The sequence below is a fragment of the Argentina anserina genome, chromosome 6 (genome assembly GCF_933775445.1).
Source record: "Argentina anserina chromosome 6, drPotAnse1.1, whole genome shotgun sequence".
Taxonomy (NCBI): domain Eukaryota; kingdom Viridiplantae; phylum Streptophyta; class Magnoliopsida; order Rosales; family Rosaceae; genus Argentina; species Argentina anserina.
The window spans coordinates 22,358,609-22,381,128 of record NC_065877.1 but is presented as its reverse complement, the minus strand read 5'-3'; the positions used below and the strand labels follow the sequence as shown (position 1 = coordinate 22,381,128).

Here is a 22,520-nt window from a genome sequence, read left to right as displayed (position 1 = left end):
ATTTGAACTTAAAAAATATTATTTGAACTCTAAACCATTGACCAAAAAATGAACTCTAAACCATAATTGTAAATGACGCAATTACAATTTCTGGAATATACTCGTTGTGTCATGTGCCTATTATGCATGTTGTACAAAATGTTGCATCGGTAAAATTTTGTCAAGCAAAATATACTTCTATTGGTTGAAAAACAAAACTTGAATAAAGGAGAATACAAACTCAACGCAACATCGACATTTGATATCGAAATGTGATGTAGACCTCTCCTGATGTCTAAGAGCATGTCAAGGTTTTTCATAAATGTATGTTTTCTCAAAAACTTAGTGAACAAATTTGCAACATTTGCTTATATAAACACTTGATTAATTTGGATGTTCAAGAACATATGTTGTTGCACATTGCTTGTCAAAGAAATTAGGTGATATAAGCTTAGAGTTCCACCATTGATAAATCATGTTTTTGTCTACACAATGCATGGAGCATCAGATCTAGACACTAATCTACATGAATTACGATAATACAACACTTTTAGGTAAGGGCTAGTGCGACTGCTCTCAAACTATCATTAAAAAACGACTTAATACAACGTGCGCGCATGTGAGGGGGGGACGTAAAGCCTAAATCCCGAACAATTAGTAATGAGAGAATGACATGGACATTAACAAGTTTCTCCCCTAATGCTACGTATTCAAACATGCACCAACTAGCAAGGGTTGACATACCAAATATCTGGGCAACTCCATTTGTTTCACAATTAGTGACATATAGGAAAGCTAAATCTCACAGAGAGCAATATAACAAGTAAGACCATTTTCTCAATATTTTGTTGACAAGACCACCATCTATTGACAATGCATTTCATCTTGCCACTAGGAAGCTGTGACTATTTGACAATGTCAGGAACTCGCTGCCGTCCTAGGCCAGACCCAACACACAAGATGTACAAACCAAACCAAATCTCACCTCGGTCTACTAACTTAGAGTAGACTATTATTGAAAACTGGAAGCAAAATAAAGCTAACACACAAAACATGAACAATAAATAACAAAGTACATAAAATTGGCCCAAAGAGAGTGAATTCGTCTATCATGCAGCTCTGCATATGATGCAGATCAAATCATCATCATTCAATTTTCATTAAGTTGGATCTTGTGGTATTCATTACACATTTTTCTCCATTTTTTTGAGTACATAAAATTGGCCCAAAGAGAGTGAATTCGTCTATCATGCAGCTCTGCATATGATGCAGATCAAATCATCATCATTCAATTTTCATAAAGTTGGATCTTGTGGTATTCATTACACATTTTTCTCCATTTTTTTGGTATGTTTTTTTTTCTGCACGCACATAAAAATTGATCTGCATAGTGTGAAGATCTGCATGTTAGAATTTTCCCAAGGAGAGTGCCCCAAGAACCATGAGGCAATGATTGAAGTGATGTCGTCAACCGCTACTAGCCGCAAACCCGTTGTCAGATCTCGACCACACCCATCTCCGTTCCACCATTCCATGTCCTCATCACGGATCCCACCAATCTTATTTTGAATAATTACAAAGTTGGGATCAGAACCAAACAACACAACAAACCAGAACATAAAATACACTCTTTTATTACTTAATCGAATGCAATGATCGATCTCCGCGTGATTCGAAAATGTGGCAATGGTGAGTTTGGTTGGTTATCATCAGAGAGCTACCTAGTTTCAGCAAACCGAAATAACACATTTGTAGCACATTATTTGAAGTCTAGAGGGGGCTCTTTGGATTTGGTCCGTATATGATTATTGCATTTACCAAGCCGAACTATTAATTTTATATTTCATATAATAACTAGAAGGGGGTGATTTGATCATTCAATTGAGTAAGGAAAAAATTTGTGTACAAACTAATATGTACGTGTGTATCTGAACTATCTTTTATTTATCTACTTTCGCAGTGTAAATAAAAATATTTAACCGTTCAAAGGTAAATTAAATTAATAGAGATCATGTTTGCAAAAAATTAATGTAAACAAAAATTGTCTTCATAGTCAATTGCGTCAAACAAATTGACGATTGATCATGAGACTACTAACTTTCAACATAACTGTTCATTTGTTTGATGCAATCGACAAAGCAAACGATTTTTGTTTATGTTGATTTTTTACAGAAATGATCTTTAGTAATAAACTAAACTTTTGAACGGTTAAAATCATGTATTTATATTCTCAAAGTGTGCAAATAAATAAGAGTTTGTACGCACACATACATAATAATTTGTACGTGTTTCAGAATGAAATAATTGTGTATTATTAAATGATATGGGGGCCTATATATAGGCATTACAAAACCACAATCCCGTAGGATTCGGAGTCCTAATCTATTACGGAGATGCTAATCTATCTCCTAACATGAAACCTATGTCAAAGTGTAGAACTAAACCCATGTCAAAGAAGCAATGCAAGTCCAATGACAATGCATAGGCGCATATTTAATCACGTCATAATGAAAGCAATAGTGTCCCAACAACACTAACATGTATGAATGTATAGCTCATTGAATCTTTTCATCATCTATACTTAGACGAAATAGAGAATCAAGAATTAGCTTCATATGAACACATATGGGTATGAGTTCTTGCAACCGATTGTACTACGTTCTTCCGAACGTCGCAATCTGATTACATAATCTCTCTGTGGTCTAGAGGCATTTAAAGTCCCTCGGGCACTCTCATATCTACGTCAAGATCCCTTTACAGATATTCTATGACCACTATCATATGCTGCAAATCAGTTTTCATGGACACTACTACTGATCAAGTAGCGGAAAACAATTATGTCCATAACGAGAGAATATAACTCATCGTAGTCAATACTAGGATAATGAGACAATCTTTGCGCCATAAGTTCAGCAAATATTGCATGACTTCATCTTTCTCATTACACTTACGAACAACGACCAACATAACAAGTCTAGTTCAGCCTGTATTGATTCTTTCCACTTCGGTCAAGTTGCTCATCGTTGATACTTTACAACGGAATAAGAGCATAAGCGAATACATCATCAATCATGGTTGATCAATCCATTAAACACGCGCGCGCGCTGTATACGATCAATTTGTGGGATTTCTATTCTTCTCTAACATCAACAAAAGGAGTCTGTAGCGTCCCACAAAAACTTGGTTGATACACATGTTTAGATAATATCTCTTGATGATGGGCAAAATACTTGTGCCTACGCATCTCGCTTCTTTCTGGTTTTGATTCCAGAGAATAATGGTCTCCCCCTCATCTAGGCAGGAGCCAAGACCGAAGCTATGACCCTTACTAGTCCATCTTTGCGTTTGCCGCCCTTGTTTTGTGGTACAATACCACGGGCGCCGACAACACCACAGCGTACGATTGTGTCATCGCCGGTTTCCTTCCCACTGTCAGAGATGGTGCCAACAGTGCTAGGACCAGGTCATATGAAATTCTCCCATATTCTGAGAGTCCCAACCTTACCGGCACATCACAACATTTATGTGCGATCTCGTCACTTTCGCAATATCGGTAAAGTCATTGAGCATCGAATTTTTGACTTTCTGGAGGTCGATAATGCGTTGCACATTTACTCACTTTGAGTAGTGCGGGATCTTAATGAGACATAGTGCCCACCACGTCAATTCCTGGCGTTAAAAACTAGAATGGGAGCATTCCATATCTCCCCCTAACGATGGGAAGTATGTCTCATCAAAGTGACCGTCTGCTAATATCGCAGGATAGAGATCAACGGTTGTAGATTGGAAATAGCGGACAAGTGTTGGTGATTCATAAATCATAACCAACCAGAATACTTAATCATTTCAAGTAGACCTATTGAGATAACTACAATAGAGGCACATAAATAACTTTAACCAAATAGGCGTTAGTGAAAAGAACGTTGGGACCGTATCCATGCAAAAATCGGCAGGTTAGTACCCATAACCAAGTCCAAGCTCTGCTAGATCGTACAGTGAATGAACATGAGGAATAATATGTTCAACGACGATCCCAGTAGATATGCAAAACGAAATCATCAAAGTCGTGGGGGTGAACTCTCCAATGGTATCCATTCAAATAGACTTGAGAGGATAGGAAAGGTGGTGAGCCCTTAGGATGATGATCATAGCTAAAAACTTTAGCGAATGCAGTGTTTCTTGTGGAAAGCAAAGCGACGTGTGACCAACGCGTCGATGCTCTTAACCTATACCATAAAAATACCGAAAAATGTCCGCATTCGGTTGGATAAGGTCCACTAATGTCACCTTAAATACTTCATAAGAATTGAATGTTCTCGGTTGGTGCATTAGCAAATAAGGACTTCCTTGAAATCTAGCAAAATAACAAGCTCTGCAAAATGAGCGATGAGCATCAGAGATTACCATGGAGGCATTAGAAAACACGGGAGGCATCACAAGCTCTTGTGAAGGAGGGGATGCCGCCACCGACGGCCTTAATGCCATGGAGCCGCCGAAATAGGCAGGCTCGGCCTCACTGTGTAGAGCATGGGTGAGGTGGTCCTCCAATCGCTCCGTGAACATGAAAAATAGATGATAATGTGAATTTCAAAGAACTCGAATCATCATATCTTGTTCAAAATGACCAAAAAATGATCATGTCAAAACCGAGAAGACAGTAAAACCGAACCCATGATTCAAAGAATCTTAAGTTACATAAAGCAACTGCTGCAGGCAAGCAAAACGATGTCTGCAGGCTAACAAAGCTACTGTCGAAGCTTGAAAAAGATACTGTCAATGAAATCTGACAGATTTATTCCTCTCCATTCTTAACACAAATATCAAGATGAAAATCCATCATTGGCATGTATGGCCTTTAAAACATAGCAAGGCACGAAGATATAGAACATAATCTCTGCACGAGATCCGTAAAACAACTACTTGCGCCGTAGGACAGTGTGGGTGGTTACACAATTAGCAAGACACTCGATTTCACGGCGGGACATTCTCAAAATGAAGATTAAGAGAGTCAACGACGCGGTGAACTTCTCTACACAATACGCCGTAGGATATTGTAAGAGAGGGGATTGAAACAAATGGCAATCCCATCGAATGTATCACATGGCAATAGAACTACATTCTTCAACTCAAGAGTTGGAAAAACATGGTATTGGAGCAGTTGAATACCAAACAATTTGGGTGGTAAAAAACCATCCAATTGGTGCGGGTAGTCACCAATAATAATAAAATCATTTGAGCTATGAAACGACTTGGAGAAAACCGGAAAATTAACCGGAAAACCATGTCAAATTAACTCAAAACCGGGTGAATTTTGGACTAGGAAAACATGGCAGTAAGAACTGCTGAGATATGTCGGAAAAATGACGAGAAACGAAAAACGTCGGAAAAACTCGTCGGAAGCCGGCGGCACCGATTGCCGGAAATTTGGCCGGCGGTGGCCGGACCTGGCCGGTATGGAGGCCGTAACTTCAGGTCCGACAGGGAACGCCGTCCGGAACCGGATAGCGGTGCCGGAAACGCCGGAAAATGGCCGGAAGGCGGCGAATATGCCGGTAAAATGCCAAAAAACGTTCCGGAAACGCCGGAACAGTAACCGGGAAAAAACGACATCAATTTTGATGTTCCGAGGTCCGTTTTCCAAATTTTAATGTCCAAATTCACAATGTAGTACTATTGGGGTCCCATGTAACCCAAAAGCGGCCAATTTAAAAACCACGTGAGTTGCAAACGTTGACCATGTATGCTAAGCCAAGGCAAATAAAATTCTTACGAGTCAATCTTGTAAACAAGAAATACGAGAAATTTTATAGAATATGCCAATATTTAATACAACACAACCAACCTTCCAATTCCAATAGACGACTTAAGGTAAAGTCGAACAAGAAACAAGGCAATGTCAACATCATACTTGAAAAATAGTAAGCAGAAAACATAGTCAAAATAGATTGACTAATCAAAAGTCCGTAGCAACAAAATCTTGCATATCGGATCGGGCGGAGCCTTAGCCTGAGGCTAAAAAAATGTTTGCTTACTTGAGAATGGAAGAATGTTACTTTTCCATCTCCAAAATTCCCTCAAGAAATAGATACAGGTGCCAAAAATGGCATGCGTTTCTTGGATGTGGAGTATGCATCAAGGTCAACTCTGATAATACAACGTCATACGTTCATTAAATCACTTGAAGTGTGTCCCATAGAATTCGTTATTTTTGGGATCTTTTGTCAGCAAATAGTGCTGCTTCAGAGTTATGAATTTCAACTCAAATAAATGAGTACGTAGACCTTGGGATTATCGTTTATAGACATGAGTTTAAGAAAACTCAAACATTCAAACAACAGTCGCGATGACGACACATCCATGAGAAACGAGGGTTGTATTGGTTTCGAATAATCGAAACTATTCAAGTATGAAACCAGAATTAGAAGGGTTGTGATGTATATGGTCACAAAAATAATCGATGCATATCGGCGATTCTCATGATCGCACCCAAAACAGCGGTGCACTCAGGCGACCACACGAAATCGATATCTTCCTTTTTAAATAATAACGTGACTCCCCCAGGATCGTCACACGAAAAACATCGACCAAGAGGGGAATCATATCCCTCTTTGGTCTCATCGGCGTTATAAGAAAGGCCAGAAAAGAAGACATGAAAAAGGCTAATAGCGCCCGATAATTTATATATATATCTTCAAAAGCAGCAACTTTAAGAAAAACATACTTGTTGGTCTGCCAAATAGACCGCATATAATTAAATTGCACTGCAAATCGATCGTCATGCATGAAGTTGCTTGATGAATTCATTTTCGATCTTCGTCCTATGACATAAAATCTTGGGAGGATACGATCAAAATCGTATGTAGATGACAAAAGTATCATCCATCTCGGCATGAATGTCATCACCATAGTACGCCGAGCAATGATTTTACCTATATGAGCACGTGAAATATCGTTAGAAATAAAACCGTGCCAATGAACATTCAAATAATGAAATAGGAAAAAGGAAAAGGAAAAGAAAAAGAAAATATAGTATGAAGTCCAAAGAGTTATTGTGCTCGGCAGGCCATAGGCCCAAAAGGGTAGAAAAGACGGGAGTAGCTTCTCTTGAGTGAAGAGTTTGCTTGTGCAGTACGCGTTTCTTGCGTAGATATGCGGGAGGAGCAATTTTGAATCCTCTGATGCGGGGTCTTGCGGGCAAAAAGATATTTTTGCGGAGCGAATGCGGAAGAGACCCTGCGTGCAGGGGCAGCATGGCAGGATGCAGGGGCTGCAGGGGTCGCAAGCGGGGCTGCAGGTGTCGCAAGCGTGCGTGCAAGGGCTGCGTGCGGGGCTGCATGCGGCTGCGATGCGGGGGCTGCAGGGGTGATGCATGGGCAGCGTGCAGGGCTGCGTGCGCGCGTGCAGGGGCAGCGAGCAGGGCCTGCAGGGGCTACGATGCGGGGGCTGCGGGGGGGGGGGGGGGGGCTGCAACAATGGCGAGCAAGGGCTGCGCCGACGAGGAGCGCCGACGAGGAGATGCCGGAGGCCGGAGACGACGGCGGCCGGCGGTGGAGAAGAGAAAAAATTTCTAGGGCTCTAAAAGTTCAGGGTTTTAGAGCAATGTGCTGATGACGTGTTTCATGATGAAATAATTGTGTATTATTGAATGATATGGGGGCCTATATATAGGCATTATAAAACCACAATCCCGTAAGATTCGGAGTTCTAATCTATTATGGAGATGCTAATCTATCTCCTAATAGGAAACCTATTAGGCTAAAACACACACAAAGATATAATAATAATTATCCCGGAAGTAGGCATGTTTTTCCATTAAATAAAGCGTGGCATCAATTTAACACTCCCTATTCGTGTGTGCGTAAAGCTTGAACACAGTGGCGTGCACGAATCATCCAAAGGCAACAGTGGGCCGCCTCTATATCAAACCGGATAACGCCGGAGCCTTTGAAAAGGTTATCGTGGACCCCCACTCCCCACCGACCCACGTCCAAGCTGACTAAACCGCCACACGTGTCAATGATCCCTTGCTTCGGAGCTCGGTTCCCCCTCACTCCACCCCTCCTTCCACAAGTTACTTCCAGTCTCCGTCACTCCCTCATCAGCGACTTTTTGATCCTTCTCTCTCTCTCTCTCTCTCTCTCTCTCTCTATCCATCTCCGCCGAAACAAGGATGCTTTGATCAACCCAAAGGTATAATCTAATCATCCCCACACTTTTTCTCCTCTGTTTTCACCTCTCGTTTCTTTTCGGAAAGAAAGATCAAAATTCAGGCCTCAAGAAATCATGTATTCCTTCTTCTTTTCATTAGTTTCAAATTTTCAGTTTTCCATGAGCATTCGAAAAATATGCGATCCAAAAAAAACAAAAGTATGCGGTAGGTGAGTCACTATTCTACTCTACTGTACACATAGAAGAGCTGATGTAGAGTGTTTCGTGTACTCTCTAGTTCTACAGGATGAAGGATGGTGCGTGGTTTCAAGTTTGGTGATTGGATGGGTGGAGTAATCTTCTGCTGCAGTTTCTTCTAAGTACATCGCGGGTCGTTGTTTTACTGAATACAATTTGCTCCATGGGGGGAGCTTGTTCCAGGAAGAGAAATAATCGAGACGATGAAGATCGTTTTCCTAGAGGGATTTCCACCAGATATTCCAAGAGTGGGAGTTCAAAGTGGTTGGCAACCGCATTCTCCCGACCTGGTGGAGATACCCAACATGACAAAGGGCAGTGCCCTTCCCTCATGGACTTGTGCGCGTGGAAAATATGCCAGGTGATTGTTTCTGAATGTTTTGTTGTGATAGACACTGGGATTGATTGGTGCATCTTTTGCTTATGCCCACTGATTCTTTGGTTGACAGGACATTGATAAATATAGCACATTCTCTATGCTCCCGAGAGATATCAGTCAGCAGATCATTAATGAGTTGGTCTCCTCTGGATGCCTAACTGATGTTTCGTTTCAAGGTTTCCGGGATTGTGCTTTACAGGTACCTCATGGTGTTAGTTTGGGAATTACATTTTTTAGTTTATACAGTGTCATTTGTCCTGTCACTCTTGATTGCCAGTCATCTATGTGGCCCTTGAAGTTTCTTTTCTTTGTTTGGCAGGATCTTTACTTAGGGGGATACCCTAATGTGAATGATACTTGGATGGATGTCGTATCCTCACAAGGGTCATCTTTACTCTCTCTAGATCTCTCGGGTTCTGATGTTACCGACAGTGGGTTAATTTATCTCAAAGATTGCAGAAATCTCCAAGCCTTAAATCTTAATGATTGTGATGAGATATCAGATCATGGGCTGGAACATATAAGTGGTATGTATCTTCCTTCTAAGCTATTGGTGCTACTGTTTGATGATATAATCTATTAGTGAGGAACTGAGGATGTGTAAATCACCCTAAATTTTGGCTAGTCACTTGTAGTCAGCCAAAATAGCTGTTGGAATCAGACATCTTGTACATATAAGTAAAACTATTTAAGCAGCTCTATAACATGATACAGAAAGGATTAGGAAAAGAGGAATGGAGTCATAGTTGGGGAGGAATGATTGATTTATTGCAGTCTTATATTCTATTTAGCATGCTACAATTCAAATTAGGGTGTTTACAACTCAACACGGTTATCACTCAAACGGTTTAACCGTTTTCTTTAACTCTTGTTGCCCTCTTTGTGATCGACCTTGTTGTAAAAAAAATTATGCCTGAATTCGGAAGAACATTCATGTGATTGACCACGTCCATCATTTTGATTCAGCATATAACACTTGTGTTAACTCCCTGCAGGTCTATCAAACTTGACAGACTTGAGTTTTAGAAGAAACTGTGGAATTACTTCTCATGGAATGAGTGCTTTTGTTAGATTATTTGGTTTGATCAAGTTGGACTTGGAGAAATGCCCAGGGATCCAAGGCGGACTTGTTCATCTTCAAGGTGTATCTGCTGCTATGCACTCACCTGAAAAACTGAACTATGTTCTTCCCTCTTAACATTGATTTTGGGTTGGGAGAAGTAATTTATCATAATGAACATGAGGAGAAACCAATAACAGAGAAATCTATATTACAATGCATTTTTTTTTCTGTTCCTGCAGCACAGTTAGACTTTTTCCAATTGTCTATACAAGTTAAGATCCATGTATCTGTTGAATGTTTTTGATCAAATAAATGGTTATTATATGAGTTCAGTATTCAGTTTAAATTATGATCATTGATCAAGACTTATTTAGTACTGGTAAGGAATTCACTTGTGACCCAATAAGGAAATACTTGGGATTGTAACGGCAAGATAATCAAGTTGGTGGAAAAAAGTAGACTGTAGGTCCATTTGAACATATGTTTAGAGTGTCTGGGTGTTCACTATCAGTTGATTAAATCATATATCTCATATCATACACGTCAGGATGGTGTATTGAACCCTGCATAACAGTTTCCTGGTTTCGGCTTAGCATGGCACTGTTCTCCCTACTGACGATTTGGCGGTAATATCAAGCATGTCTCATATTTTATTCAAATCTTGTAACAGGGTTAACAAAATTGGAGTCTCTCAATATCAAATGGTGCAACTCCATAACAGATGCTGACATGGAGCCACTCTCAGGTACTTTACAAATTGGCTTTTTCTCTGGTGTTTAAAACTTTTCTACATAGCTGTACAGTTCCGGTGTCTGGCTTTTATTAGAAGCTTCCGACGACACAGATTCTATTGAGACTTGAGACTCATTCTGCAATGTTAGATTGTCTTGTACATGCATATTATACTAGAATTACAATTCTGGTGTCTGGCTTTGATTAGAAGCTTCCAACAACAGAGTTTATTGAGACTTGAGACTCAGATTCTGCAATGTTAGATTGTCTTCTACATGCATATTGTACTAGAATTGCAGCACTGCTATTCACTTTCCTCTATCTTTAGTGATGCAGTATGCTTCTCCATGCAACATATTAGTTGCAGAGATCTCTCTTGCTATTATGTATATGTAATATATTCACAGTGCTTTCGTGTTCAACTTGAATTACACAGTTGTTTTTCTCATAGTGGAATTCCTACTTTTATGTATCAGGGCTTACAAATTTGAAATGCGTACAAATTTCCTGCAGTAAGGTTACTGATTCTGGCATTACTTATTTGAAAGGTATTTGCTGTTTTAAATTAAAAAAATGCATCTCTATATGTAAAATGATAAAATCATTTTCGTTATTGATTAATCTTCTGGAGTCTGGTACTATGTGATTGTATAGCATACTCCCAAATTATATGAAGGAATAGATATACTCTTAAAGACTGGGAGGCTGTGAGGATATTTACAATTTTTTTCCATATATTTAATAAGAAGAAGCATGTATAAATTTAATAATGAGACAACAGATGTGGTCAGGATGTCCCCAACAGAAAAGGTATCAGGAGATACAGATAATAAGGAAGGCTATATTTGAAAACCACCAGAACAGATGCCCAAAGAGCTCATTGAATTCCTTCCAACCCCGAAAATCCTCTAGCCTCCAACCTATGTGGTTGTAGAAAAGTCATCTACATCTCTCCTTCTATAGAAATGAAATGATTTTAGCATACTACAATCAGCCTCTTTTCCTTGCTAAAAGCAAATTGCTTTTCACAAAGTGAGCATGACATGGATTTCTGTAACTTTGATAGACCATTGATCTATACCTAATGTATAAAGGTAGGAGCAGTTCGTTTGAAGATTTTGATTTACCATAAACCAGTTATTGGTGTAATAATGAATAAGAAATTGAAGATTTCAGCTGTCCCTGAAAGAGGAGTTGACCATTTTCTTTCCTTTCGGTGCGATTGGTATTGAACATTCGCATTTTAATTGCATATCAATGTCATCAGCCTTAGATAATGTTAAGTAGAAATAACTGGCATAATCAAACAGTTAAATTCAGTTGTTTTTGAAAAGAAACATAAAGCAGTAAAAAGGGCTTACTGGGATGGACCTCTTCAAACCCATAAGTTAGAAAATAGAACCAGCAAGTGTTTTCATGTTCTTTTATGTTCTTCTTGTATTCGGTTGCTGGAAAGAAAGAAAAAAACCCCATGAAAAAGGGTTTAAAAAAAGAACACTTCCCTAGTCTTTTACCTTGTCTGAGGGCACTGACGGACGTAGAGAAGTAGAGCGAAAAGTGGGGGCTCCCGCACCCAGAGGTTTTGTGTATAGTAGAATTGATTAGTGACAATATTAGCCGAGATATCTCCCACGTCAGTTTAAAATACATGTAATATATGACAATGTGCCTCGATATGGATAAAATCCTGGGTCAGCCACTATCTGAAGGCAAATTTTACCACAGGTACAGCATTATAGTTCAGAAGGTGCAAGATAGATCATCATCTTTTACAAAGAAGATATTTTTAGTGTGCTGCAATGCATGCTTATTTGTGAATGAGAGCATGGGTCTGAATGCATGGATCAGAAAGCTTTTTAATCTAAGACACTAAATGAGGTAGTTCTGGGGTGTAATACAGATGAATCCTAATAATTTTTGTTGATAAGGAACAGCAGCATTAAATTGTTATCTTTTTAATTGGTATATGATTGGTGCAGAAGATAGAAGGTTCCTATTATTTAGAAGAGTTATCTCTGTGAATAAAAAACATAACTATCGGGATATGATGTATATGGCTTTTCCTTTGTGATTGTTCCTTTATTGTAATTATTTATATCATCTCTGTTTTGCAGGTCTTCACAATCTTTCTCTTCTGAACTTGGAGGGATGCCCGGTAACTGCTGCGTGTTTGGACTCTCTTTCAGGTTTACATACCAGAGTTGTGATATATGTTTTATCTTTATCTTCCATCTAACCCCAAAGTCATTCATGAGATGGACAACTTACTGAATTTATTTGGGCTATGCATATAAAATACGTGGGTATCTAGTCTGTGTATGTGATTTGAAATTTATGATTCAGTTTATCATGCTGGTAGGCTTACTTGCTAGAAATTTGTGTGGTTAGATTTGGAATTTAAGTTTTATTAATTCTTTGAAAATGTTTTTCCTGCGGTTGCTAGAGGGTTCCTTAATCTGAAAAGGTTGTTCTTTAAATCATCCATGAAAGGCTATAAAATGTTAGGATTTCTTTGTGTTTTGAATGATCTATTATTCTGTGTTTCTATTGATCTATTATATATAAGAAGTGATGTATGAATTCATATCTTCATCTTATAGGAATAAAAACTTGGTGACATTTGACTTTTTTGCCCTACCTATTAACGTCCTTAAACCCTTTCTTCTAGCTTTGATTGGGCCTGATATCTCACTTGGCTCATGTTTCAGCGCTTGATTGCCTGCTATTTCTGAATCTGAGCCGATGTCATCTAACTGATGAAGGATGTGACAAGTTTTGTCGTAAGTATATTTCAAATGATATGATGGAAACATTCTATGCTGTTACGGGGATTATAGTTCGTCCCAGATGATTGCTGGGAGTCTTGTTAGTCGTGGCTGTTTAATCGTCTAGCAACCCTTGTGCCATGCAGGATTTGAAAACTTAAAAGTACTAAACTTGGGGTTCAATGACATCACAGACGCCTGTCTAGTGCACTTAAAAGGTGGTATTTGTTGGTTAAGCTCCTGTGTTTTTAAGTTATAAATGATGGTTTTGGAATTTGCATCTGCATTGACTTTAAATTGGTAGAAATAAATGGTTTAGTAATTAAGATATAAGACGCAGGTTATTTACAATTTCATAATAAATCCATGGAACTAGAATGTACCTTTCTTCTTCTGTAATATATATGTGTGCATGTATTATATAGTATTGAAATTTTTGTTGTCCTTCAAATAGGCTTGACAAATTTGGAGAGTTTGAATCTGGATTCCTGTAGAATTGGTGATGAAGGGCTGGCTAACTTGACAGGTCAGTGTTTACATATGCATGTAGGTCGGGACTTGGGGCGCACTTTCTGCTTTATCTTCATAAGAATCATGTAACTTAAGCTGCTTTTGTTTACATTTCAAAAGCTGAAGTTTCGATGCTGAGTTGTGTAGTTAACTTTTCCCTCTGTTTTTGAACTTCCATATCTCTTTATTATAAATCCCGATGTTGTATAAAAAATTAATTAGAGTTCAAGCTAACAATTTCTTAGTGACGTCCTTGTGTGAAAAACTGCCTGATTAGAAATGTTCAGAAAATTTCTTGTAAGAAAAAAAAGTTAACAGAAGAAAATTGTTACACTTTAGAAATGCTTATTTATGTCTCATGTGGTTTGCCATGATAAAATTTAACTTATAGGATTTATGTTATTCAGTGTTTGATTTTTTACTTTTTATTTTTTAAAAATCAAAACTGGGGTGTTAGCCCTCAAAAGATGGAAGGGAGGCAGACATTACACAATGACCTACCTTATGAGTTATGAAGGCCACGACTGTTAAGAGCTATGGTTAAGAGCTATAACTAGAACCCTATGTAAAGCTGCCTTTGATAGCAACCAAGACAAAAGAAACCAAGACAATGGCACTTTCAGGATTGGCACCGACAAGGCCAAGCTCCCCTCACAGATTATTTGTAACGTTTCTGGGACCTTCCTACGTAGAGGGGGCTTCCCCATAAGCACCGATTATCTGAACCAAAGGCTTAACAGCCCAAAACTCATTACCAAAGCCCTGATCTGAAACTATGAACGTGTGCTATCAATACAAAAAATAGAGTCAGTTATTGTAGAAACTCAAAAGCAATCCTATTGTGTCCGAATTAAGACCATCTTGGTGAATGTGCAGTGGAGCCAAATTGTAAGCTTATTTTTACAACAAAAAGCAGATGAGTTTAATGTGTGAGTTTGCTTGCTGGTCTTTGTTTATTTGCATATATTAGATTTAACGTGCTAATTCTTCATTGATGGAAAAAAAATTCAAGATGCAAGATACAAAAACGTTGACAAGTAGTTCGAGTATAATTTATTCATGGTATTTCGGTTTTCAAATAGCTTTTCATACGCTGTATGTGGTTACAAAGTACAAAGTAATTCAAAAGGTGCCTATTCTCCTCTATCTCTAGACACTTGATTTTTGATGAAGGTGGTATTTGTGCATATTCTTTTAGGCCTTAAGCATCTGAAATGCCTGGAACTGTCAGATACTGAAGTCGGAAGCATTGGACTCCGCCATCTGTCAGGTTATATGCATAATGTCTTCCCATGGTTCAGTCATACATATTTGATTTCAGCGCATGTCTCCATAATCAACTGATCCGAATGTTAGGAAAATTATGCTTTATACACTTCACAAAAAGATATCCAAGAGATGCAAATATGGAAAATTTACCTCTGTTGTCATTGTTTTAAATTTAATTTGCTATCACTTGTGTGTCTTGATTTGTGAGCCTAATTTTTCTCTGCTTGCTTCTTGTAGGGCTGGTTAAACTAGAAAGTATAAATCTGTCTTTCACTGTGGTCACTGACAGTGGGTTAAGAAAGCTGTCTAGGCTCTCATCTCTTAAATCCCTCAATTTGGATTCCCGGCAGATAACAGATACTGGACTTGAAGCTCTTACAAGTAAGTAGGCTAACGTGAAAACAGATGTACAGGGTGTTTACTTGTTGCCTGTATATCAGCAATTGTCACACGTCGTTGTTATTGCAGGTTTAACTGGATTGATGCACCTGGATCTGTTTGGAGCTAAAATTACAGATTCTGGAACAAAGTATCTCCGAAGTATGTTATGCAAACTTTGTCAAGTACTTACATTTAGTCCTAGGAGAGACTTGACTGATATAAAGCAGCCTATTGATAGGAAATCCAGTTTCTTTTTTTTTTGTTTCCTTTGTTTTTTAAAAACGAAAACCCAGATTAAGTTTGAACAGTTAAAACTTTTACCTGTGCGTATTATTATTATTATTATTTTTTTTTTCTGTTTTAAATACTGCGATGTCAAAACAGTGTCCTCTTTGTGGACAGTCTGAAGACCATCAGGCTGATGAGTCATTTTGGTTTGATCACCTTATATTATAAGATGGACTGCATAATTGTTTTTGCTGAACAGCAGGCTTACCGTTTGTCACTAGAGTTGTATTTATAAGACTTCTATGGATTTGAACATTTGATATAATGGCTTTGCAAACCCAGTGAATTTGATTGTGCAACGCTACTCAGGATTGTAACAGAAATGTTGTAGTTTGGATTTACCAAGATATCACTATTTAAAATTTCACCTATGTATTTGTCTATGGTTCAGGCTTTAAAAACCTGAGGTCCCTAGAAATATGTGGTGGAGGATTGACAGATGCTGGAGTAAAGGATATCAAAGATCTTTCATCCTTGACCCTATTGAATCTATCACAAAACTGCAACCTAACAGATAAAAGCTTGGAGTTGATTTCAGGTAATCCCTTTTAACTCTGGCTTATAAACATGATATGTATCAGTTCCTTTATCTGCTATGCTGCTGGATGGAGTTTGATATAATCTCCTGAGGACAACGAGGGCCAAACATGTGTATTGCAAGGGAAGAGCACATGGAATAAAGGGATGGGGGTTGCCTTTTGTAATGTTGCGAGGAAGGCCAATGCTTTCATCAGCAATAATTCGTCTGAAAGCTGGTTGGAATTGGTGGTGTATAACCATATTGGATACTGTTATTAATGTCTACTAATTGTCACACCCTTTTATATGAATGCAGGGCTCACAGGATTGGTCTCTTTAAATGTTTCAAATTCTCGCATCACCAGCTCAGGACTTCGTCACTTGAAGCTGCTTAAGAATTTGAAGTCTTTGACTTTGGAGGGTTGCAAGGTTACTGGTAATGACATTAGGAAGCTCCAATTGACTCAGCTCCCAAATCTGGTTAGCTTCCGTCCTGAATAGTTGTGGAGGTAATTGAACTAAGGTTCTGGCAACTTGAACAGCCAGAAGAAGGGAGAGTTTCAGCAAGGTTGTAAATATGGTTGGATGTGGATGTGAATGTGGGTGTGGATTTCTTGAATGAAAGAATGGGTGAAGATCTCTATATGCTTCAAGTGAAGCTTTCTTCTATGGTGAAGTTCTCTATGATTTTTGGCATGGGAGAACATGTGAATAAGCTTCCTAGGCATGAGTCTTCCATATTATTTTAAGAGGTTTAGAGTTCTATTAAATAACTGTTGTATATACCTTGCTGGAAGTTAATAGTGCTTCCCATTGTCCTTTTTGTACAGCATGTAGAAGCATTGATACTTTGATCTAAATGTTAATAGTGCTCTCATTTTTCTTTTTGTACAGAATGTAAAAACATTGATACTTTGATCTTAATGGATGTTCAGTGATCTGGGGGGTGTTTGAGAGACCATAGTGGTGTACTTTGGAGTGTGGTATACTGAAGTAGTTATTTCTGTTTCTCTCTTCTTTGGAAAGAAGTGAAATGGTAATTAGTTTGTAAAGATTCCATCATTTCTTGATGAGTTGATATCTTTGGTCATGCATAGTGAGAAAAATCAGAGGTGGCATGTTCATTTCTGCCAGATGTTCAAAACTAAATTTGAAGAGCAGTACTGGTAAGATGTGTAAAATTGGTCTCCATGGCAGAAATCAGTCTCTTAGTAGAAGGGCTTGATGCATCTTCCAACTCGGTTGGAATGAATTTCAACCTTGTGTGAATTGTGTCTATATTTTGGAAATTCAACTTGTTAATAAAGGAGCTGTTAGCTGATATCGGGTAGTGAAAAGATATGTTGAGCGAGCAGCCAAGTTATGCGAATTTCAGTTTAGTTTCGTGTCAAATATGGCAGCCTCCCCACTTGAATCAGCTAGGTGAACTTAAAATTTTCATGATTCATTTAGAAACTGATTGTGTTTTGATGGAAATTTGCCGCTGTTAAAATTAAGTGCATACTAGTTGTCAAAAAGAAAATTAAGTTGATACTAATGTTCTTGTGGCAGAAGTAGCTGCTCCAAGGGATAGCCTCCACCCTGCATTTCTCCATCAACATCCATACATTTGTGCGATGGATTGTATTCATGGGATATCTGCTGATAACTTACCTGTTATTCAAGGGATTTCCTCCCTCAGAAACTGTTGGACCTGCAAGGGGTATTGGTGTAGGTTGAAAGGGCTGAAAATACAAGGCTAGGCACATCATAAGAGCCCGCTCTTTCAGAACATACCCTTTATTAAACTAGCAGTAAGTGTCATGTGCACCTAGAGGAGGAAATCCTCCAGCAATAGATTATTTGAATTTTTGAGGAGGTTTGGGAATTGCTGCAACTTATCACGGAATAAGGGATTAGCCTCCATCCATTTCAACAAGCATAATTGCCCTGGCAGACTCCTCCATATTTGGATAACTGTTCATTCTCCCAAGTCCCTCTACTAACAAGGCTGGAATCATTTTCACAATCCCTATTATACTGTTCAGAGATGTTGATTCCGAGTCACACTGTGTAGCAAACTTCAACTGAGGCGAGTTGATTACCCTATTGTACTGGTACAATATAAACTTTAATGACCAAATCGACAATCTAAATAGCTTAGTTTGGACGCACTGATGCTTCAGGTCCCTCATATCCAACATCCTAAGTTATACTCTAGGGATATGGGTGGCAGGATTTACCAGTGATATGCTATTCTTCTCCACCTAGCAGAAACAGAAAATAATATGTCAAATGTCATACATTTTAGATTATAATGGAGGAGGAAAGAAGTTCATAGTATCCCAAAAGGTCCGAAATGACTTTGATCATGAATTTCATACATAAAGTCTTTTTCCTTGATTATAGCCAGATGTTTGATGTAAATGATTATGGTTACATTTTTCTACTACTCACATGAAAGCATTATTTTCATTGAAGAGTCATCCAGACGCTGTTATCTGCTTCTTCCCTTATTTGTATATTCATTTGCTTTTATGTTGTACTCAATTCTGATAAGCTTGATTGGGCAATAGAGAATTGAATTCAGTGATAGATAAAACTTGTGCATTTCTATATGATGCCAATGACATTTTTGGATATATCTGTCGGGCATACAGGGAGTTTGCGGGTGTGACAGATTTAAAAGTGGTTCAATTGGAGATGTGGTTCGAAAAATACCGAGAAAGGATGGATACAGAGGGCTTGTGAGAGGATGGGCTCCGAGAATGCTATTCCATGCCCCTGCTGTTGCTATCTGCTGGTCAACGTAAGAAGCGTCAAAGACCAAGAACTCAACAGTAGTGGTAGTAACAGTGGCACTGTAACCTGAATAACCTTTCAAGACAAAGGAGATTTTGCCGTTGCATTAGGGATAGATTTGTAAGAGTTGGCATCACACGATGGTTGAGTAAGCAAGTCCATTGGAAATTTTTCAGGCTTCACTGGCATTCGATTTGATACACAGATTCAATACACAGGATTAGTCAGCAAGTCAAATTCATTGGTGCAGGTTGAGTTGTTTGTATTGTAGCCATTTCTAGTCTGTTTTTGTAGTATTTTTTTTCACCTGCCCAGTGTTTGTCCCAATAATTTAAGATAAATCTTTCTATTTTATGCCAAAGAGAGAATAATAAGTGTTTTATTGTTAGATGTGGCTTGTTGTTGATTCTTAAGGTCTTAGAGTGATTTAGCTCTCACAAATACCTATTCACAGATACACATTGCTCGATGATTTTGATCTTACTATTCCTCCAGTTCAGGAATTTTTCTGAGATATCCTTGGTAGCCTAATAGGTGGATGCTTTTGGTTTTGTTACAGCACTGTCAGATACTCTATCCTCCTGTTAGATCAGGTTGTGTGATGTGCAAATTTGCTAATATTAAAATTTCAGTTGAATTTCGTCTTCAAAAAGAAATTCAATCGAATTTGTAACTCCAAATGGTGTATATTTTACACTGGTGAACTATGGTTCGTACAAAAAGAAAACTAATAGCTTTCTTTTTGTAACAAAAAGGCTGTTTAGATGATAATTAAGGCAATGAAACTTCATGAACAAATCACATTTTGTATCAAGAATGGACTCTTTAGCAAAGCTTTTGAGCATGAATGTACATCTAACTATTTTGAATTCCAACTGCCTTGCTTTATGCATAAATGTAATCCACCATTTTTTCGAGGTACTGCTAAAATCTGGTAGCTGCAATATTTATCAAATTGCATGAATGCTAAAAACAGCTGTGGTAAGACTCTATACAACAGCTACCCTAAGTTTGAATCTGAAGATCAAAATGCTTCAAGGCTTGTAACCTGACCAACCACCACAGTGATATCATCTGGTTTTCCACCTGCATAAATTGAGGTCAGTAGTTAAATCAACAGAGGCCTAAGTACACTATGCACTCTCCGTAGTAAAAAGTTGAGGCATTGGCAATGACAATGTGGTCTTCAAGAAAAATTAATCTCGCTAAAACACTGGAGCAGTTCTCATTTCACTTTGTTTGGGAATATAACTTCTCTAGATGAAACTTGAAGTTTTAGAACAATGGCTGCAGGGGCCTTGTGACATTAAACTAGGTATAATACCTGTAAGCTTCATTCAATCATTTTGTTCCAAAAAGGGGCTGGAAAAACCTGAAAGACGAGAGAGAAAAGTCATGTGCTCAAGTTTTTATTTTTTAACCGCTCATTAGTTATGACTTACAAGTTAGTAAAGTCAGATAAGTCAAAATGTTATATTACCCTGGCTCTGGCCTCAATGATGTAAGGGGGACTCGAATTTTGAATCCAGAGAATGGTTGCTTGCCAAATTAGCTAATGCCTTTGCTAGCATTAAAATCAATTTTCGGTTAGTAGAGCATAACACACAATAGTTTCTTATCTGCATAGCAGTTGTTAATTTTAGAAACATCTACCAGCCTCTGCAACATCTCTGTTTTCTGTCAATGTCGAAACAATTTCATGGTCGAAGACATTATCAAAGTCCATCGGAACCCATTACTATCGTGTCTCCCTCGATCAACTCAACACTGCTAAGCTGCAATTGGAAATGACTATCCAGAATTATATTACCAGACTTTTTAAATTCGATTTATAATAGGATAGTAAGAAAAATTCACAGTGATTAAGATGTAGATGGCAGTCATATAGTGTTGGATAAAAGATAGTACCATCGCATCACGGTAAATCTAAGAATCTAAAGAAAAACAAATAGATAAAAAAGTACACAAGCAACAGCTCCCAACGTTGCACAAATCGTAACCATTCTATTATTATATTGGGGAAGCTTATTGGCAAGAGAGATGAACCTTACAAGATTTTGATAACGATGGAGAACATATTGAGAACCAACTTTAACCTTTGGTTAGACCACTATATATTCTTGTGTATGTAATCACCTTATAGTGTCTCCTGTTATTTACGACGTCGTTTATTGTAATTTTAACATGTCCCCTCTATACGTTTCAACAGTAAAGTTCTGAGGTAAGTGTGAATGTGTGTACCTCATACCAAATCCCTCCAATTTCATTCGTGTTCGTACTGTGGTTCGTTGAATTTGACTAGTCAGTAACGTCTAATTAGGTTAAAGTCTAGCTCAGAGCAAGAAGCACCAGTGGTCTAGTGGTAGAATAGTACCCTGCCACGATACAGACCCGGGTTCGATTCCCGGCTGGTGCATCTTTCTTCAAGAGACTGCAGAACCATCAAACGTTAGAGATTACTGGTATTCTAGGAGTTCTAATCTGTACGTGTTGCTGCCAGTTTTGCTTCCAATCTTCATACAGCAGAGTAGAGGCGCGCACCTGAGGGTAGGCAGCTGGGAGCTTCATCATTTCTAATAATGTAGCTAGGTGCAGAATTGCATTGAAACTCTATTTGGATGATAGATGAAGAATAATACCGTCATTCATTCGGGCCTTGAATGACTTTGCCTTGGCCTCTAGTGCTTCCACTCCTTTCACACCTCCGGAAACAGCATAGTTTCCCTACCACGTACAGTATACTCATGGCCAAGTCTTCGATCAATACAGTTCCAATTTCCAGCAAATGCCAGAGCAGTGTACTCTCCCAAACTTAAGCCACATCTAACATCAACGGAATCAATAATCTCTTGACCTCCAATCTTCCATCACGTGCACGAAGCGACTCAACAGCAGGCAGCTAGACTTGTAACGTAAAGAAAGTAGCAGCAGATACTAATCCATCCATATCACTACAAAATCTCATCTCCCCTAATCCCTATCCTGAAAAGCTCCTGTCACGCAGCACTCCCTATAAAACAGACAATAGAATTTAGTGCGTACGTACCTGGCTTATAACAGTAGAATCTAGCTTCTCCTTCGGTCCATCAACACAAACATCTAAAAGATCAAACCTGCAATCATTCAAAGCTGGCTTTCATGAGTTCATCTCCTTTACGGGTGAAAGTTCAATCAATCAACAAAAGCAGTTACTGCTTGTTCTCTTCAGAACTAAACGTTGATTTTAGGCCCGGCCGTGTCAGGCATAAACCGCACTTCGATCGTTTAAGTCAAAAGGTAAGTGTTCTTATTTGATTGATTGCCTATTACATACATTTGATGATCTATATATAAGCTAATTACAAGTGGAGTTAATCATGCTAAAGTGAATTGCACTAACTAGCACTAACACACACTAACTAGCACTACGAAGCACTAACAAGCACTAACACTCCCCCTCAAGTTGGCG

General features: G+C 38.5%; 1 protein-coding gene and 1 non-coding gene across 3 annotated transcripts; both read left to right on the top strand.

Annotated features, from left to right (window-relative positions):
* The first annotated feature begins 8,086 nt into the window (after positions 1 to 8,086).
* LOC126800403 (uncharacterized) lies at positions 8,087 to 17,229 on the top strand. 2 transcript variants are annotated; one of them, XM_050527772.1, is made up of 16 exons: positions 8,087 to 8,169; positions 8,426 to 8,746; positions 8,835 to 8,963; positions 9,084 to 9,291; positions 9,760 to 9,906; positions 10,498 to 10,572; positions 11,036 to 11,107; positions 12,674 to 12,745; positions 13,268 to 13,339; positions 13,471 to 13,542; positions 13,779 to 13,850; positions 15,033 to 15,104; positions 15,341 to 15,484; positions 15,572 to 15,643; positions 16,164 to 16,310; positions 16,608 to 17,229. In XM_050527772.1, the coding sequence occupies exons 2-16, from the start codon at positions 8,549 to 8,551 to the stop codon at positions 16,790 to 16,792; spliced, it is 1,737 nt and encodes a 578-aa protein (XP_050383729.1). In that variant the 5' UTR covers positions 8,087 to 8,169; positions 8,426 to 8,548; the 3' UTR covers positions 16,793 to 17,229. The 2 variants fall into 2 exon arrangements, with proteins under 2 accessions (XP_050383729.1, XP_050383730.1); XM_050527773.1 differs by having other exon boundaries at positions 8,154 to 8,169; positions 8,434 to 8,746.
* Positions 17,230 to 21,417: 4,188 nt separating this feature from the next.
* Positions 21,418 to 21,488, top strand: TRNAG-GCC (transfer RNA glycine (anticodon GCC)). The gene has a single exon. It is a non-coding gene; the product is annotated as a tRNA-Gly (tRNA).
* Positions 21,489 to 22,520: the final 1,032 nt, after the last annotated feature.

Bases quoted from the DNA above. Each gene is read 5' to 3' on its own strand.
- LOC126800403 (XM_050527772.1), top strand. From the start codon at position 8,549: ATGGGGGGAGCTTGTTCCAGGAAGAGAAATAATCGAGACGATGAAGAT. The intron at 13,340-13,470 runs GTAAGTATATTT...TGTGCCATGCAG, and splicing joins AGGATGTGACAAGTTTTGTC to GATTTGAAAACTTAAAAGTA. The intron at 15,485-15,571 runs GTAAGTAGGCTA...TTGTTATTGCAG, and splicing joins TGGACTTGAAGCTCTTACAA to GTTTAACTGGATTGATGCAC.